The sequence below is a fragment of the Photinus pyralis genome, unplaced genomic scaffold (genome assembly GCF_008802855.1).
Source record: "Photinus pyralis isolate 1611_PpyrPB1 unplaced genomic scaffold, Ppyr1.3 Ppyr1.4_LG5, whole genome shotgun sequence".
Taxonomy (NCBI): domain Eukaryota; kingdom Metazoa; phylum Arthropoda; class Insecta; order Coleoptera; family Lampyridae; genus Photinus; species Photinus pyralis.
Window position 1 is genome coordinate 5,690,022 of NW_022170596.1, and position 20,630 is coordinate 5,710,651.

The 20,630-nt window shown below is 35.9% G+C and overlaps 1 protein-coding gene across 4 annotated transcripts in view; it reads right to left on the reverse strand.

Annotated features, from left to right (window-relative positions):
• Positions 1 to 1,565: 1,565 nt before the first annotated feature.
• The window catches only part of LOC116170319 (protein abrupt), a 36,352-nt gene continuing 17,287 nt past the window's right edge, over positions 1,566 to 20,630 (reverse strand). For 3 of the 4 annotated variants that reach the window (XM_031486623.1, XM_031486622.1, XM_031486621.1), the window contains exons 2-8: positions 19,087 to 19,588; positions 18,638 to 18,788; positions 12,929 to 13,147; positions 12,659 to 12,875; positions 12,450 to 12,509; positions 5,562 to 5,838; positions 1,566 to 5,493 (exon numbers count right to left, since the gene is read on the reverse strand). In XM_031486623.1, coding sequence (XP_031342483.1) covers positions 4,761 to 5,493; positions 5,562 to 5,838; positions 12,450 to 12,509; positions 12,659 to 12,875; positions 12,929 to 13,147; positions 18,638 to 18,788; positions 19,087 to 19,355 — 1,926 coding nt within the window. In that variant the 5' untranslated portion in view covers positions 19,356 to 19,588 and the 3' untranslated portion in view covers positions 1,566 to 4,760. The remainder of the gene's footprint in view (positions 5,494 to 5,561; positions 5,839 to 12,449; positions 12,510 to 12,658; positions 12,876 to 12,928; positions 13,148 to 18,637; positions 18,789 to 19,086; positions 19,589 to 20,630) is intronic. The other variant, XM_031486625.1, reaches the window with a different exon arrangement.

Here is a 20,630-nt window from a genome sequence, read left to right on the forward strand (position 1 = left end):
ATCGATTTTACTTAGCACAGTATATGAGATTATTGTCATAAATTGATAACTAATTGAGGCAAATAAAAAGACATTTATTGTAATTAAAATATTTTCAGGTAGACACTTTGATTATATTATTTCTCTCAGTGTAGTTCTTGTTAGTCAAAGTTGATAGTAAAAAACACTTTCCAATTTAGTTAGTAGTAGGTAAATAAAAATTTGCGTATATAAATAACAAATTTTTAAAATATAACAAACAGAAAAAAACATGTAAAACAAACATCACATAAATTCGTTTAACAACAAATTCATCGAGGTTGTAGATATAGCAGCGTCTGTTAAAAATAACGATTTGATCGTGTTCCTGAAACTCTTCAGATATAATGCTCTGATTGTCATTGGAAACTTGTTATATAGGAGAGTTGGATTGATATTTTTGACAATTTTGCAATCGGTAAAAATTGATTCTAACATCTTCATTGTGTCTAGTGTTGAGTATGATAGTCGGATTGATGTCGGTATTTTCGTATGTAATTTTTGGAGAAGAAAACACTTTCAAGGACATACATTCCCAGAAAAGTCAATAGTGCTGTGTGCAGGTCCTCGAAGGTATCTCCGACCCGATCTCGATACCCTAGTCCTGCATTTACTCACACAGCACGATGATGCACCTTGAATAGATATGACCAAGAAGATGAGTGGTCCCAAATTCCGAATATCATACGTTCAGGAGCACAATTTTGAAATGAAGTAGAGAGAAAAAAGTGGACATAGGTAATAATGTGTCATTTAATTCAAAGTAAGTATCTATTTAAATAACTTTAGTAAAAAATAAAAACGATTTTGCAAAATTTCGTTTTTTTCTCTGAAAGTAGTCGGAATTTTTTCAGTTTCAAACCTGATCCCCAACTTTGCCAAATGTCAACTACCTACCTACCTCTTACGGTTCCCGAGATCCTCATGGTGGCTCTCGAATTTGAATCAGCCTGTATATCCCCGAGATAATAAATTAAACGTTCAAAAAATGACATTCTGGAAATGGTACTATCTAGTTACGATAACAGTGGGGAAAATAACGCAATTGAAACAGTTTTTATGTATTTACTTCATAGGGGGTTAGATGAATGCTCTATAGTAGTATGGGTAAAACTGATTCTTTGTATGTAGGGTACATTTATACTATGCCAAATCTCATTACTTTCGTTGTTTACAATGATTTCTACTGAAAAGTAGCATACCATTTCGTGGTAAGTGCGCTGTGAACAAGGACGCCTACTTACCTTATTGTTTAATTTATACACATTTTGGGAAAATACACCAAAATCATCGAAATGTACCAATTACCTATCTTTTAGAAATAAATTATATAAATATAAAATAATTTTCGTTGATTATTTTTGAAAAGAGAGAAGTAGAATGTGTCCGAAGTAACGTCTCTACTACGTAAGTTGAGAGCTATCATGATTTAGGAGTATCCAAATTGGATGTAGTGGATGTAAGTTATTTTGGTTTATTTCAATGTTAATTTTATTATGTATAAATGATACCCAAGCAATACACAATGTATTAATAATATAATAATATGGCAAATAGATATTTATTTATTTTATATCCTTACTTGTCATGTTGCTCTCTTATTGCACCTACCGCTAACTAAACAACGACAATTTCAACTTAACATATGTCTAACTTATATATCATCAGGAACATTTTAAATAGAAAATAAAAGTACATAGTTTAACGATTAAAACGCAAACATGGTTTTGATTTTTAAGTACATTTTTAAAACGAAATGCAGTGCAAAACGTTAATATTAATTGAAAACAAATATTTTATGTATACCTATCAGTTATATCTTACACATACATCTATTTCATATAATATAAAGTGTATACGAATCTGCCCTTTAGCAAAACTATATTTTATCGGTGTCAACGGTTCACTACGCTATATAAAAGTTACGAGTTATTTGTTTAAATGTATTACCTCTCGTAAAGGGAGTCAGGTTAGGAACTCTGCTTCAGCTTTGTGCCACTGGGTGAAATACCAGCGACTAGGCTGTTATACTTATTACAGAAGGCACCCAGTCCCTCAACAATAGAAATGTAAGTAAGTAACTTAAAATAGTTGGGAACGGATGCAATTTAGTAGTCTAATTAAGTACAATTATACCCGAGAGTCAATTCGAGAAAAAGAAGATTATTGTTGAGGAACCGTATAATATATAGGAACCATTACTCCTGTTATTTGCATTTACTAATGCGATTGCTGTAGAGTCCTATATAAAATGAAAAAACATTTTACAACTTTTAATTCGTTAAACTTTGCAAAATGTTTTTGTTTTTACATATGGCACTGCACATATAGATAAGCTCGCCATAGTCCCCTAAGGGTTTTTACAAATACATATCGATTTGAATTAACTTACAAAAAACAAAAACAACTGTACATCATTAACTAAATAAAATATATAAAATATACTTCTCATATCTTAAGTACAAAATTCTACCGGTATTACTGTCACATTGGAGATCGGTTCTTGTTATACATATATAATAAAAAATACACACAAAAGTTGAAAACTGAATTTCAGAAAAATGAGGTAGTTTAACCGGAAATGTATTATTGGGAAATCACAACAGTACTTAAATCTAAAAACTACATAACTTTTAAAAAATGACACTGCAATCTTACACAAATAAACATATATTAACATAGATGTAAACACTGAAATAAATAACAGCCTTGAAATTATATGGACTGCAGTACCGATGCATAAGTAACATTATCTATAACTATTCACCTAACAGAATAATAACATAACTTACAGCTTAAACAATTCTTGTTGCCTAGGGTAAAAGAGAGGGTAGAGTAATAAGGGCCAATAATGCATAACATTGAGGACTTCTGTTTGTAAAAAACTACAAATAAATAACACACAAGATTTGTGAAAAAATATAATATTTTAATTTTTATCATTAAATCTTATTTTATAAAAAATGGATGTATAATGTTCTTGAGTCATTTCCTCCATGACAGTACTAAAGCAATCGTATAATCACTGGTTTTTGTAGGCTTTAAAGTGGAATAAAGTGAAGAAATTTAGAAATTGCCCCCGATTACACGGTGGGGGGTTTGGGAAAATTGTGAAAATTTATCAAGAACATTACCAGTTATAAATTTGTAATTTAGAAACGGTATACATTCATGTTGCGCTTTCAGTGTGCATTAACAATCTAGTTATACTAACTTACGCAATAATTAACAATGACCTTTTTCGAGTTCTATCGCTACGTTTTTTTATGTTACCTCTAATCTTGACTAAAACGTAAGCGATTACAACTTGCTAGTCAACATTTAACAATTACCATTATTTTTTTGAGTACAGCTAACTACAGACAGCTTGCATTCTGCTTTTTACAACTACTTGTAGCATTTTAGCGTAAGCCCAATTAACAAAACGGTATTTTTGAACGTAAAGGGTATACGAAACGGATTTTTGCAACGATTTTAATACAAATAAATGGAAGAGCTACTGACGTACGTGTGTTGATTGACACTTTGCCTCACGTATACATATAGGATTGTTTCATTTATTATCAGTTTGTCATGAGGCAAATTTTGGAACAACGTAAGCCTAGGAAGAGAACGTTGGAAGTGTAGTTATTATAATATTAAAACTGAAGTAATAAAACTAGTGACTGATAAATTATTTATAAAAACTGTCTTATCTACCTGATTTATGATACCTGAATTAGTTAATATTTACCTGACTTATTATCACGGATGCGAGTATGAGTGATTATTAATTATAAAATTGTCATTCAGCAGTAATTATCCTGAAATTTGTACTGCAATTTTGAGAGATCTACCTGAGATTACGAAGATTGCTTATATCGGGAAGCATTTATTGTATGGAAGCATATACTTAACTTGAATAGTTTAGACCCATTCTATGATGTAAACGGTTGCTTATTAAACGCGCTGACACGCGCAAACTGTTATCAAGTTAAAAAAATATTACTTGTTGGTGTTCAGTACTAATTTATATCACAAGACTAAAACATCATCATTTAATGAGTCTACGAATGAACCAATATTGCAAATTTTAGTGATTATATAAGATCATAATAATCTAGATTTCATACAAAAATAGTATTACGGCAAAAGCCTTTTGTACCATTTAACCTGATTAGGTTGACTGTATACTGCGATAATATGATAAATATATTTAACAATTTAAACGAAACCCTTGACCTATTATAAAATTCCCTTGAGGTGTACTTCCTGATGCAATTATTAAATATATTCGCGTACTGAAATTATAAAGAAAACTGTGATGTAGATTGCAGGAACCACTATGTATAAATCACTGGTACATATATACTAATCAACATTCAATCTGGCACGATTTATAGACATTTCTAAACATTGTACTAATGTACAAATCTACACATCTTATTTTAACATCAATTTTTAAAGTCAATTTGTAACTGCAACGTAGTCCAATAAAAATTTTAATCTATCTTAAATTACCGTATACACACGAGAACCCTTATTATCCTGTTATCTTACGAGTATTTCTATTTCTGAGTATTTGAGGTAGACGGATGGAATTTAAATGCTTTCCAAGGATAGAACTTGTGGTAAAATTTTGTGTGGCAATATTGAGGTAGATGGATGGAATAAAATTAGTATATTAAGTTTATAACGGCAAGAATTGCGGCAGCTGGAATATCTTTGAACTGACTTACTTATAATGTCTTTCAATCTGTACATTAATCACCCGCTTTAACACTTTCCGGTTCTACATCGTCTTCGCTATACTCATCTTCTTCGCCGCCAGAAGATCCCCCATCGTCTTTATCTTTATCAATGTCGTGTTCATTGTTTAATATGTCGTCATCGTTTCTACGTATTTCGTCAGACCTTTTCATCATTAAGTCGTTTGCAACGCCCATTTGTTGCTGCATTTTTTCTAAGAAATGCTGCTGGGATGCCTTGTCTAAACCCATAGCGTTTAATTGAGCCATTTTCGCTGCGTGAACCGCGGCAGCGGCTTGCTCGGACATCATACCCATTCCTAAACTATTTTCTGTAATAAACTGTAAGTACGTATCTAAAATTGCGGATCCCGTCGTATTTCCCGGTACAACCGGAGGCGCTAAAGGTGCAGGGTACGGTTCCTTGGACAAATTGTGTGCTATCGAATCTATACTTTTCGCAGCAACCGCTTGCCCGGAAGAACCTAACTTAGTAATTTTTAAATTCGCGGGGTTGTGATTTAAAGGAGGCGACATCGCTAAATCCAACCCCGAGTACGACCGATGATGCGAAATCGTCAAATCTTCGGGATCGTTATCACCACAGACTGAGCTACCCGCTTCCGAAGGCGCGCCGGAATAGACACTCTTAGCGTCCAGTTTCATATCTGACCTCCTTGGACCGGTGGGGGACGCCCTCGCTCGGAGTTCCGCCGGACTTACTTTAACGCCAGCTTTCGCTAGTAACCTTTAAAGAAACAAGGCGTTATTAATCTTTCGCTTAATTGCTCTTTGGTTAGCGTTAACTTGACATACCTGCTAGCTAAGTCTGGATCGAAAGGCGCGGGCATGGGCAATACGGGTAAATCTTTAGTGCTTATCCCTCGATGCTGCCTTGACATGTGCGAGTGGAGGGAGTTTCGTGACTTGGCCACCGTTCCACATAAGACACACCGATAACCGGGACAAATCGTATGCTTATCCTCTAAATGCGTTCGTAACGTATGCGCCGACCTGTAGATTTTACCACACTTTGGACAAGGACGGGGATCTGTCGCTCGCACTCTCATCATGTCCAACGATCGCCTCGATACTGCAATTTAACAATCCCTTCTTAAAAACAATTCGCACGAACCTTTCGCGTATTACTGCGCGAAAAATAAAAGATCTCATTAAAAATTTATCTTTAATACTGACTTCTTGTGCACAAACTACACTTTCCTCAAATTAAAAATATAAATCAGCGCTGGTAGCACGAACGAAAAGCGCGGAAAGCTCACAGATTAAACTTTTCGTAGGAACCTCGTATCGACTACATTGTAACTCATACAATACCGCAATTCGATTTAGAAGCTATGAATTTCTATGTCTGTCCCAGGACATGTATAAACAGAATCAAGTTTGCTTAATCTGGAGCTGAAACCACAACAGGAACAGATGTGAGTTTGTTTGAAAGGAACAAGTCTTAGTCAACCCAGGTTTGTTGAACAAGAATATGAACAAAAAAAAAACTAAAGCAAAGCAATCCCAATCCCAAGAAATCCCAATAAACCGTTCCGGCAACAAAGATGTCATCATCAGCAAACAACTAGACGGTCTACTAAAGTTTTGTTGTGGTTTCTGGTGTTTTTGATTCATTTTGGAATACTAGAGTTATCTACTACAATTGCAAAAGGAGGTCCAGTGTTTCCGAAAATATGAGTTCATTTGGCCCTCACTGTTCTCCCGCTTACACGTGGGTACAACTACAATTTCTTAATATCGGCGACATTAAAAAGCTATTCACTTAACCGGATTTGTGTGACTGTTTGTATTTTAATTGGTAGAGGCGTAAAATTTCATCCCAATTAGCTCACCATTTGCCAATAATCCCGATGTAAAAAATTTATGAAATAATTTCCGGTCTTGATCTTCAATTAAACATTGATAGAGTACAAAATTTGAATCCTGCTGCGAAAAATTGACTACACTTGCCAAAACTAAACCAATTCGCTAAGACTGATGCTTTAGGGCTACAATAGGAGTAAAAAATGTCTTACTAAATGGCTCAAAACGGCGCAACAACATAACTTGACTTATGAAATACTTTATTAAATTATATTTATTAAAGAGCTTAAGTCTGATTCGTTTTATATTAGAGCGAAATCATTTCCCCCAACTGCCCAAATTTGACCCCAAATGGTGCATAGATTATCTTGAGTAAATCACTTATATTCAGTTACTTTGCATGGCAATGCGTTTTGCTGTTTTCCCAACTAAGTCGGTGAATAGATAAAGATTTTACTCAAATTTGCACATCATTCGGTCGCAGTTTGGAAAACTAATGGGAGCCCTACACGCCTACACCAGATATCAACGAGCTTTGTATGACTTTCTTGTCTCGTTCCTCAAACGGACTTTGCTCTTAAGAGAATGAAATCATGTCGTGACTTGGATGTTTGAATGCGATCTGCAAACTCAATGCCACATCATGAAATGGTTTACATCGATACATGGAAAATAAAAAATGGGCGTTTTTTTTTAAAAATATGGTACAATCAAAGGTAATAGTCAGTGGAATACAGTGGTAATTTCAGTAGGCAATTGCTTACCATATTAATACCATAGGTATTAGCCATAGGGCTATACCATAAGGCTGTTAGCTCAATTCAAAAGTTGGAAAAAAAACGGCAAAGCTTCATCGCAGCGGGGTTTTCGATTGTAGTTTCAGATTTTTAGAGGGAAGAGATCTTAAAAACCCTTGTAAATCTCTTGTGAGTTTGATTCAACTTACATCCTTGGTGATCAGATTTTGGGTAATAAATAGGTGAGAAATATTTGCCCAAAATTGGCTCTAAAAATCCTTAGCAGGCGCAAAAAGACATGCAGAAAGTAGAGGTAGTTTGACTTTTTCATCAAATGCTTTCTTCATTAAATATAATAGCATTGATACAACATACAGGTAGTATAATATACAGGGAGTCAATTTTAAAACTTGCAGTTGGCCATATTTTCCAAACTAAAGAAGATAATGAAAATCGCGCAAAACCGTTTCGGGGGTATCAAGGGGGAACTCGAATGACGTTATGAGTGACAACGACCCACCCCCCTTAACCCCCCAGCCTCTCTCTCTTCAAAAATCCTAAATGGCGACACCATACTTGTGACACATCGTTGAAAAGCTACTGAAAAATGCTTTCCAGTGGTACCAATAAAAGTCAATATTAATTATGACAATTTAACAAAAATTTAATAATTAACAAAAAAAACTAAATGTTGACATTGAGGGATTTATATATTTGTCACTCATAACGTCATTCTGATTCCCCCTCGCTACCCCCGAAACGGTTTTGTGCGATTTTCAATATCTTCTTTAGTTTGGAAAATATGTCCGACACCCCGTATAATCAATGATAATATGGTGGATATCCAAAATAACAGGTTTCAGGTAAATCTACCAGATAACTTATTATTGAACAGTAACAATCGACATCGTGCTGCAAAACGAAGCCAAAGTGATATTTTTGCAGCGTTTGTGGTGGTTCAAGACATTTTCAAAAGGAAAAGAGCAGTTTAAAGACACGCACAGTGGAAGACAAGGGTAGATGAATATGAGTAGTTCTTTGGCATTTGGAGCGATGCATTATTCGATTTAAGTACTTGCGAGTTTATCAAATAAGTGGGTCAATAAATTTGGGATGAAGAACATATGAACGTTTCCCAAGAAACAACAACAGGCGAAAGGGACATTGACCTGATGACTAAATTTGCATGTACAATACGATGGTGGTGGTGGTGGAAACTCAGCGTCAGCGCACGGTTGTTCTTCAAGCTCACCAAGGCCCAAAAATTTACTATATAGACGGTCCGAAATAAGTTGCCTACTTGATAAACGACCTTGTTCTTGTGGCACTTTCCTTTCTTATTTATTCATCTGATAGGAATCTACGTACATGGCTTTTCCTATTTAAAAAATTAAAGGATCACCCCACAGGTAGCTGAACGGCTATGAGGAATGAAAGAACAGTGGACTGCACTGTGAGATTTCCAAATGTTTGGGGGTAACAACAGAATTGTTTATTATCGTTGCTATTCTATCAAATTCGTTCCACTAAGCACTTAGGTTACACCTCATCGAAAATAATTTATTAAAAGCCCGATACAACTTAAAAGTCAATACTGAGTTCAAACAGGAAAAACTCTCTGTAGCCCTTCCGCGCTTCCGTATTCGCTCCATTTTCTTAATACTTACAATTATCTACACTATATAAATCTATAGGTACTGCGTATAACAGATAACTCAGAAATTAAACGTGACATTTCCAACTATTGATTTAATTGTATTACTCGCATAAAATTAGCATTTACATGTAACCTTCAATTTGCTTTAAATGTCTTTTATAATTTGTTTATTGGTGTAGGTACTAAAAGTTGTTAAAATATAAGTTTTAATTAAAAGAGCGTCCTTGTTATTTAATAAACAGTTTAAATTTCATTAATTCGTTAAGTAAATATTTGAACAGAAGATTTTAAACTCTCATTTAATTTGGAATTTCCAGTGACACGTTTTTAATTAGCACCTGCACCAACATATGTATTAGAGTAGAGTAATGAGCGGTTACCTGAATTATGAGAAAATTGGAGCTGTGTTCAGCAGGTAAATTATGAGACAAATGTTTCAAAAGGAATAGCTAAAAAGTCACACTCTGTTATACGCCCAATGTAATGCAATATATAAAAATACATAGAATTACAGGATAATAGTTTTCCGTTTTACAAAATATTCAATAGCAGCATAATTAAATACGCTTATAGGAAGGTACCACAAGGGCACTGAGAAAAGTCTACTGAATAGTTTTTAAGGAATTCAATCATATCACATGAAACAACCGTTAATCTTTGGTTTATTTCTCTCACTTTTCAGTCCACAAAATTGACCTCTCTTAATTCACTCTCATTTACAGTGTATAATTTAGACGCTCCACTTCATCTGTTTCATAATTTCCCACTGCTGTGAATGCTTTGCTCTCATATGGTTTCTTACGGAGTTCGGGTGCGAAAATCGTTTTCCACATTCGCTTACTGGACAGAAAGGGCTATCTCTAGGGTAATGTTCGTCGATATGAGCTCGTGTGACGTTGATAGATTCCAAAATTCGATCGCATAGAGGACATTCGTATTTCACCTTTCTTGCAGCTAGCGCCATCTGCTGATTGGAGGGCGATCCGTTTCCACCTCCGGTGTTGGCATCTGTAATGCCAAATCTTGCTGCACTTTACTTGTTTTAGCCTCCTTATTTACATAATTTAAACATAATCGAAACAATTTAAGATCTCTAAGGCAATAGTATTACATTTAGGGGTGAAAACAAGAGAGCTAGGAATACTATTGCGATAGTGTCATATTAGGGTAGCGAGAATAATTGGCTAATCTATGAATTTACCTTAGCTAAACCAAGTTTAAAGTAAACCTAATTTAAATCCCCCAAACGTATCCGTTTTGTTGCCGTTGGCGCACTCCGTGCGCGTGCAACTGATGGTTAATTAAATAATGTTTCGTCTTGCATTGCTTTCCGCATAAATCGCAACTGATCCAAAATTCTCTTGAAGTCTCTACGTGAACGTTTATTATGTGTTGCTTTAAGTTACCGGGTGTCGAATATATTTTTCCGCAATAGTCGCATGTAGGTCCATCCTGCCAAAGATGCGTATGTGGTCCACCCGTCGGATGGTAAGCCGCCCCTGTAACAGAGGCGGCATTACATTTAGGTAATTCAACATCATAAAGAGTTCTCAGTTCAATTTATCTGCGTGTGTTCGATCGTAAAGCTCGAACAATCGACTTCTTTTTTGGTTTCAAACGAGGTATATGCTAATTGAACTTTTCATACTCATATTCCCTGTCTTTGATGTTTACAAAGGGTCTTCCTTGCACACTGTGTACCTATCTGAGATAAATAAAGTGATTATCCGATTACAGAGCTCGTTTTTGAAGTATCCCAAGCCATATGAGCATATAAAAATGAGTGCTTTTCTAATATACATCGGCGAAATGTTGTTTGAGGTTGCTCAATGTGCTGTAAGATTTTCCGCGTTTTGGACAAGTGGGTCCTTTCTTTGTATGCGTGATTTCAGCATCGTGTACCTTTTTGACAATAATCTGGATGAGTTAATGAACGGTATGTCTCCGAAAATATTACTTCGGATCCAGTTACGATTATTTACACAACGTACACGCTTAATTTACGATCATTAAAATAATTGTTGAAGCAATTGACTCGAATTGAAGTTATTAAAATAATTATTTTTAAACTGGAGTCATACAATGTAAAATTGCATGTCGAAAGTTGTATTAGAGTTTATAATAACTTAAATGATAATAAAAAGATTTCGTGCGTACTTATGAGAGCTTTAAAACTAATAAATTTTTGAATATTTTCAATAGTGAAAACGAAACTTGATATCACGCAATCTTTTGCTTCCCCATTTCGCATTTTGAGTCTCCGTCCTGGTCTACATAAATTAGGTCTTTGGGTAGTGCAGGTATAATAAAGACGAACGAGTAATGATCCAATACAAAAGTCTCCTTCGTAATTTTCTGAAAATATCCTGACAAACGGGTACGTTATCAGACAAAGTAATAAATGCTGGTAATGGTGTCCAAACACGAACAGTCGATAGCAGTGGTGTATTACGGACCGATACGGCTGAAAATAATGCGCCTACAGCACAAAGCTGTTCCTTTTTACTTCTTATTTCCCATCCCACTTGCTGCCCTTTCTTCCGCCTTCGTACCGAACAAGTACATTCAGATAAAGAAAACGTCTTATTTTAAAGGGACTTCTGCTATCCACTGGGAATCAATACTTCCCCAATTGCAATTACGCAGTATTAAACTCATCGAATTCTCCGAGAATCTCCATAGCTATTCGTGGACACGAACTATATCCTAAAATAAGTAGATGAAGGTCTATAGGGCGTACATACGCAAGATTAACGTACCGCAGAACCCTTCTCAAATCCATTATCTACTAGGGTGTGCGCATCCTTGCAAACCCTACGTGTTTGGAGTGTACCACCTCAGCGTCCATCCGGCTATTCGGACAAGAGACACGGGTGCGCGGTATAAATCAATAGACCTATGCCGGGAAGTTTAGGGATGAGGACATCGAGAGCAATCTCGATGTTTGACTGTTCCTCCTTTTCCCCCTTCGATCAATTGCAAAGCTCGTTAATATCGTTTGCGCCACGTTAGCCCGAATTTTGACCTTTATGTTAATAACAGAACTCTACCAAGTAATTTTCATAAGTGGATATGTAAAGCGAACTTTCTAATTTATTTTTACGTTTGACACGGAAAGGTTATACCATTCATATCAAGATTCCAGATACAATCGACCGTTCCAATTATCCACAGTACAATCTTGAAACAAGTGCAATAGAAGAACGCAACTTCTACACATTTCCATCATACTTCCGACTGTTGAAGATAAAACAAAATTGCTGGAGCAGTCAATGAGATTATGCGACGGCGCCTCTTCCGACGCTTTTCATAAATAAGTGTCGCCTAATTTTCGCAGATTTAATTTTGAATACAGAACTTTTGGGCGATGAGCAAGTAATTTTCGAGTTTTATATGGCTAATATTAAAATTAATCAACTTGGAACGAACATAAATTCGTTCCAAATTAATGTTGCTTTCGAAAAGGTCATAAAAGGAACTTACCGAAATTATCCGCGGAACTATTGTGCATTCCGGAAGGTCCCGGCATTAATCCTTGAAGTCCTGGAAAAAGCATAAAAGTAATGAAAATTATGGCCCATAATCAAAGCAACTAGAAAGTTATTTTATGACTCCTAAAATCTTTTACAACCAGTGCGCTACCACTAGATGAAATCAATAGTAATTTATTGACGTAATCAAAATATATATACCTTGTAATCCGAGTAAGGCTCCAGGAAAAGTTGGTGTTCTCGGTTGATCTAAAAGTCCGCCGTTGGTGTTAAAGGGGTGTTGATCGTCTAACATTGGGTAATCAGAGGGTTCAGTCTTAGGAGTTACGGGGTCACCGTGATCACTTGGCGCTGTATCACTACTATTACTATCTTCACCTGTCGATTGCGCTTGAAGTGATGAATCTGATTGTCCTTTCTAAAACCAGCAAGCATTATTCCTGCAAAACAATAACGAGCGCATCATCTTACGTTAGTACTCGTATGTAATGTCGGTCCACCTTCTAAAGCCTGTCCTAATAACGATTCCCTCATATCACCGTTACCCCTCAAGGGACTTCTACCCCTATCCGGCGTATAAGACCCTCTAATGTGTTCCGAACTTCTGGATCTTTTCGCGGGGGGCGGCGAGAAACCGCCGTCTCTAATAGTATCCGCCTGATCCGCTGCCCATGGCAATGATGAGGAATTCTGTAAAATAAGTACATTCAAGAGACTTTGATTTTCCACCGTCAGTCAACACACACTCGTAGAGTTAATCGATTGACCTTTATCGCCCCTAAACAATAATTGGCTACTGGGAGTGGCAATTCCCCCCATTTTTATTCTACTTGCATGACACGCAATAACTCCTTGATACCTGAATGTCAAAATTGTAATTTATCAAATACAAGTCCTTTTGATTTACTGAACCGTCACTAAAAGGGTGCAGACTTCTACTTTACTGGAGCTTCCTAGATTTATTGTTCAATGGTTCTTTACTGTACGTAAAGATATAACAAATCGCATTGCCTATACATACAAAATAGCACTTCCGGTTATAATTGGCTAGTGCAGACACTTTGGGATCCAATCTATTTTATAAAAGAATTGTAATTACATCTCCATATATTTATTATAATGTTGTTATTCATTCCCTGTATCTTGCTTTTTTAATGAGTGAAGATCGTACCTACATCATGGAAAGTGGGAAAAAATCTTAAGTCTTACAGTGAAAGCCTGTAACTCATCTCCAGTGCAACGATTTGCTCATTTCCACTGATCTCAAATTTTAATTTATAGTGGGGTAGGGGATTTGCTTCCAGCGAATAACCCATTATGTGTTTCCAATACCAATTTCTCTTTTAAACATTGTTGTGGCCTACACCAGATGCAAGGAGGTATCAGTTGGAAATAATTTATTGATAAACACGTATTACGTCCCCGTAATTATTAATTTCCTGTTCAAAAGTTGTATTGAAACAAATATGTACCTATTTATACAATTAAAACGGCAACACCCCATTTATCAAACACATTATTGGACGGATCTTGAAAATAGTATATTGCGTCATACGGTTGTAATAGTGCGTATTACAGGTGAGACCACTAAAAAATAAAAAAGTGCTGTTTGTATCCCAGAGGGAAATATTATCTACCTATGCCGAAATTTTACCTCTCTCGAAGAGAGCTAATATTTTTTTATATTCAAATACTGTTTTAGCAGCACTGTTTTACTTCCTGATTGCCCTAAATTGTATAGGGTTTTTAATGGAACCCCAAATTAAGAAAATGATTAAGGATTTTTTGCATTCGCACTAGATGTTTGTAGACATTTATAATAATAATAACTTTATAATACAAATTTTTATATGCCATCGCAGCCACTTTCTCTGTTCGTTCGTCCGTACGCCCGAGGCCTCCTACTTCTACCGGTTTCAAAATATTAAATAAAGGCATACAAATATTTAGTTTATTTTTGTATTCAGTAGCTCAAGCGCCAAGAAACTTCATTCTGTCATTGTTGTCATTTTATTTCGCTCCAAGTTGTGAAACGTAATAAATTTTCTATTCCCATTACCGTCATCAGCCGGGTTTGGATTTAATCGAGTACTTCATTACTTTCAGTACCATTACCGTCATCAGCCGGGTTTGGATTTAATCGAGTACAATTTTAAAAGAATATGTAAGAAGGAAAATTCCTCCCTATCTCTGTGACCTGCTGTTGTTGAACACCAGATGTGACGTCATGACATCCTGCCGCCATTTTGTGGCAACTTCCTACCTATCTCTCTCTTCGAGCTCATATCTACGTAAAATTAATGTTTGAATTGATTTAAAAATTGTATTAACGTGTCTTGTGGGACATTAGAGTACTACTACTTCAATCTATGTCCACGTTAATGTATGTTTCAGTTTCTTTCATAGAGCTCTAAAGAAGTCGGAAATTTGGGGCAAGTCAGTTTTAATTCTACAGAAGCGATGCAAATATGTATAATGATATTTTACCTACTTAAAATGAATATTTAAAAGATTATGACCATTTTTGAAAATTCTAAATTGCGCACATTTGATGAAGTTCTGTGAAGGTCATTGAAGTCTAGTTTTCCGTCTAAATAGGAATTTCACATGTCGATTTTTAGGAAATGTGTTGTTAAAATTTGATTTGTGAACTGACTATAGAATGGAAAAATTTGAAGTAGTACCGTTAACACTTTATTTCACATTTGAAAGTAGGGAAGCAACTTTTAGAACCCAGATAAAAAATTGTTTAGAAGCGTTGAGTGGAGAATGTCAAAGCGCATATTTATTAACGAGCTCCTAGCGTCTAAGAATATGTGTCCCAAAGGTGGTTCCAATCGGTTCAGCCGCTTAGGCGAAAATGAGAGAGTGCACACTTACACATGCGCGATTCGGCTCAAAAGCTTTTCAGCTCTTCCTTTTATGTCTAAACAAAATTTGGTTCCATTCGGTTCGGCAGTTTTGCCGGAAATGAGAGTACAGGCAGACAGGTCGACCGACAGACCGATCGACATCATCAAGATTTTGTTTAATTCCGGGTGCTTCAAAACGTATATTTCCGTAAAAAAAATGGGGGGGGAGGGCATTTTTTACCCCAATGTAATACGTTGTGCGGGTAGTAAAAATATGGAAGGCACCTTTGATATCTCCGTTACTTATGAACCGAATAGCATGAAATTCAAAATTACATTTAGCCATACAGTACGCAATGCCAAGCCATATTCAGGAGCTCGTTTTCCATATTTGTTTATACGTTTATTTATACAGAAACTTTTGTGATGTGCATCGTCAACTCGAAAATAGGGGTGACTTTTGAGGCGAAACGAGATCGTCTCTGTTCGAGACCTGTCGAGATGAGACCGGTGCAGGAAAATCTCGCCTCGCCTCGTATCACTATGCATCAGGTCGACATTATGAGATTTCCAGGCAACAAAGAGTATGATTTGCGCTATTTAAGCTTTTATATTATTTCACTAAAAGGCACTTCCGTGGTTTGAAAGTACGCACTTTATTCCTCTCTCTTAAGATGAACTACAGAAAAATTTACTTTCCACGGAAGCATAGAAGGGCCACCTCTTTTTTATTTTTTTTATTTCATGATTTCCGACTTACTTGTCGTAATTTCGACTTCTATCTCGTAATTTCGACATATATCTCGTAATTTTGACTGTTATCTTGTAAAATCGACTTATGTCTCGTAATTCCCCTAAGGTATCTTATACTGTAATCGGAATTTCCTACTTACCCTTTCTTCCGAATTCATTTTCGACATTTCTCTAGAGCTCTTGATGTCTTCACCATACAAAGGTGTGTGCGGGCGTGTTTGTATACTGAACATGCACCGTCGAGGCAATTTATACTACCTATATAAGTTACAATTACCACATATAAGTCGCAATTACCAGATATAAGTCCAAATTATCAGATAGAAGTCGAAATTACGAGATATATGGCGTAATTAGGAGATAGAAGTCGAAAATCAAGACACAAAAACAAATAAAAAAGATGGAACCCTTCCACGCTTCCGCAACTTTCTGCTGTGGTAGGTACCTAAAGGTACGGTGCGGTCTTGGCGTTTTTTAGTGGCCGGTAGCCGACAACGACATGTCCATGAATCTAGCAGAGCAAGGTCAGCAGAACACAATCAAACATATTGCATACTTAGGTGCTAGTTATGTGCCGTATTCCCGAATTAAATGCTCCTTTTTTTAAAAAATTATATGTTTTGACAGTTTCATATGAACTCAGCAAAACACTACCTCAAAAAACCAAGAAAATGAAAAGTGAACTGACTATAATTAGGTGCTAATTAAGTGCCCTATCCCCGAATTAAATGCTCCTTTTTTAGCGCATTTTTGAAAAAAATACGCTATTATATTCGTTATGGCTGGCAGGCCGGCTGTCCACGTGAGATCTCCACAACTACAATAGCTAGAGAATTCAAATTTTCATTAAAAGCTTTCTGCTATAGTGTAGATGTGCAGGCACTAGTCTATTTTGAGTTAGATTACTTGTGCGCTTTAATCATGCATATGCTGATTTACAACTTGTTTTTTAATTATTACATGTCTGCCAGGTTCATAATTTAAAAAAAGGAGCATTCAATTCGGGAATAGGGCACTTAATTAGCACCTAATTATGCAATATGTTTGATTGTGTTCTGCTGACCTTTCTCTGCTAGGTTAATGGACATGGCAACGACGTTGACGGCGGCATAGCCACTGGTTCCTTTTGCGCATTATTAGAAGAAAAAGAAGACGATGACTTGGAAATGGTTCTACTAGCACTGCCTTGAAGACGGGACATCTGCTCGTATACAGAGTACCATATATTTCCAAACAGAAATACAGAGAAGTATTTCGATTTATTAATCAAGGGCCATTTTAAGAACCATACGCATATTTTCCACATCAATAAAATGTACTTTTCCGATTTAATTTGTGAAATTACATTCCACCGCAAACCTTATTTTTGTAGTGAAAATAGCGACTTATTTAGTATGCTTTTCCTGTAAAAGATCGCCGTTTTTTTCAAAACTGATTTTGTGAGCACTATACAACAAATTTGGAACTTCTTAAGGGGCCTCCGAAACTATTTACAAACAGTTACTACAGATATAATATTATTAGGGAAAACAGACGCTAGCGACGGCCTGATTACAACAAAGGACGTAAATATAAATTCAAATGACCTCTAAAGTACTTTGTGGTTCTATAAAAAATACAATATATTTGGAATATCCCCCCATTATGCAGACAGAAAGTAAAATTTTTATTTACGATTCGTACGATCATTTTATACAAAAGAGCAAGGAAATGAAGCTTTCCAAAAATATTTTCTAAAACAAATTATTATTCACAATAGCATAGAGTTCAAGTCGCGATCAAAAGGTAATGAATGCAATCGACCTTACAATGAAAATCGCAATTGTAATAAATGGTATGCTGTATTCTATTCGTAAACAAACGCATCTTATTTTTGTTAAAATGATATGTTTCACTTTATCCTCGACGGATCGCATTAAGAAACAACATTGTTGTTAAATAGACAAATTAAATGTAAATGTGAACTGGTTACATTTTATGAGTACGAGCACCTACCTACAATTTGGTTTAGATATCCGGGTACAACAACAGTTAAGTTTATCATAAATTGCATCTTAAACATTCTAGAATCTTGTATACCTGGTAGATACAAATCTAATATTTTTGACAAAGTGGAAAGATTTCTTTAATTACTTTTAAATTACGCATTTATAATTAAATCTTGAATCATCAATATGAGAATAACTAAATACTAATGAATGATTTTTCTAAATTTAAGTTACCTAATATGAGTTTTATTGCATTTTGTGTAATTGTGATTTGTGCATGAGATTGTAGTCGTATTAAAAAGTAATTAAAAAATCCATTGTGTAATGATCATTACGGCGATTTAACGCAATTTGTGATTAAGCAAAAGTATAGGATTTGAATCAAAGAAGTATGGAATTGCCATGAAAAAGTTTCAGATCACCGTCGTAAAGTTAAATGTCCTATGGCTTAAGTGATAGTTACGACACGAACGTATTTTTATGGAAAATAGTTGAAAATGGTCCAAATCTTCGCGAAAATATGCGCGATTCTGTGTCAATCGATTATTTTATAGTGAGCTCGAATAAAATAATTGAAATTCACTTACCGGTGAGATCTTTTCATCGGTTGCCGTAAGCCTCTGTCCGGCGGATCCTGCGGGGACATCCGCCAACCCCCGAACTTGTAACATTTGAGCAGTCTTTAAAAAATCTGTTAATTGTTCTTGACCTATATGCACTTCGCCATTATACATAAACCTATAAAAAAAACATCCTTTTTGAATAATGAACAATTTTAGAAAAATGGCAGCTGTATTTTACTCATTTTTTATCGGGCTTAATCGAGGTAAACAAGCTGCTTTCTGTTATTAATGTGACACCTGTCTTAATGTTTAAAATTGCGTACTAATTTCATTTCAACAAAATTAGATCATTAGCGCTTATAGCGATCGCTGTTCTGCCTACAATTACATTGTAAAATGCCAAAGCAAAAAGGCGTTTAGCGAGTTTATTTTTAAAAGATCGTGATTCACGGCATTAGTCAGGAAAATCTTACCTTAATAAACTTTCCATATCTTTCTGTTGGACATCTCTAAGTATAACTATGGGGTGTTGGCAAGGATTCGCTTTGAGGAGTCTTCTAAAATACGGACTACACGCCGACAAAACGACTTTATGGGCGGTAAATGAACATCCATCGCATGCCAGGGTAACGTCCACAAAATCTTCCTCGTCCCGAAGATGTCGAAAGGAAGACAGAATCGAGGAATGGAAGTCATTCCATCGCAGCGAGTACTGCTGCTCCGGGGAGGTTTCGCCCCCCATTGGGCAGAGCGAGGGGGCAATTTCTACGCCAATTATGACAACTTCGGCCCTATACTTGATCCAATTCTACGATCGATCTGTCCAATTTCAGTTTCGCGCGATTCTTTCGCATTGGCCACGCTCGATGACAACGTAACGAACGAAAAAGAATGAATTGTCGTTTCGTATGTTCGTGTGTTCTTAGTACGCTCGTAGTCTGTTCGTCTTCTTCCGTTTTCCAACTTCGTAATCTTCTGAAAAAAAAAGGATTATTTTGGTTTTTGAAAACAGGGTTTTGTTTATCTACTCATTAAAAAATGACATTTTGGCCACATACAGCATTTTGTAAATATATATCCATCGTCCACCGTGTTTAATTTATGTGCAGGTTGAATTGTGTTCAAAAAGATACTTGTTGAATCGTATTAGTTTCACTAAATCACAAATACAGTTTCCAATCCACTTGGAAAAGTGGTGCAAATGTATACGAGAGAAATTATTGTCTCTCATGTAGGAAATTTAGAGAAAATTTGGGGTCATTTTGGAGAAATGGGAGGAAATTCCGAGGGCATTCTGAAGAAATTTTAAGAAAATGAAAGGTTTCTATAAGGATGTAACGTTACTCATTTTGCGCCGTTTTGCGCTAATTCAGGGAAATCTTTGTCCTCTAAAATAAGTAACGGAAAATCTTGTCCCTCATATAGGAAATTTCGAGGAAATATGTAGGAAATGGAAATTCTGGGGAAATAGGACATTTTGGGGAAATAGAGGAAATGTTGGGAAAATTAAGGGAAATGGGGGCAATTTTTAGGCAATGAAGGAAATTTTTATCTCCTTTAATAAATCGTCACCAACTCCTCGCCAAAATATGTTAGAGCAAGGTAAATTTTAATATTCATTAGAAAAGAAAGGGAAGTCAAGAGAAAATGCGGGGCCAAAACGAGATGTCAAACATTCAAGTATTTCGAGAACGGCGGAGAGGGTACTCGCCAAAGGGAAAATGCAAATATTGCGAAGAATTTCTCTAGAGATCAAGGGCATTCTGATTAGCTTATTGTTTGTCGGTCCGTTCGTCCGCGCGAGGGACGAGATCTTAGCACTGAAACCGAATAGAAGGAGGTACCATTTTACAAGAAAACCAAAATCTTTATTCACTAACTTCGTTGCGAGAATTTAATCTTGGAGTCTACTTGTCTTTTTCTCATTTGATTGGTAGAGTAAAATCTTCAGTTATTCACCAATTTCGTCTAGAAAACAGTAAGTACCTACGTACCTTGACGAACAGCTTGAACACGC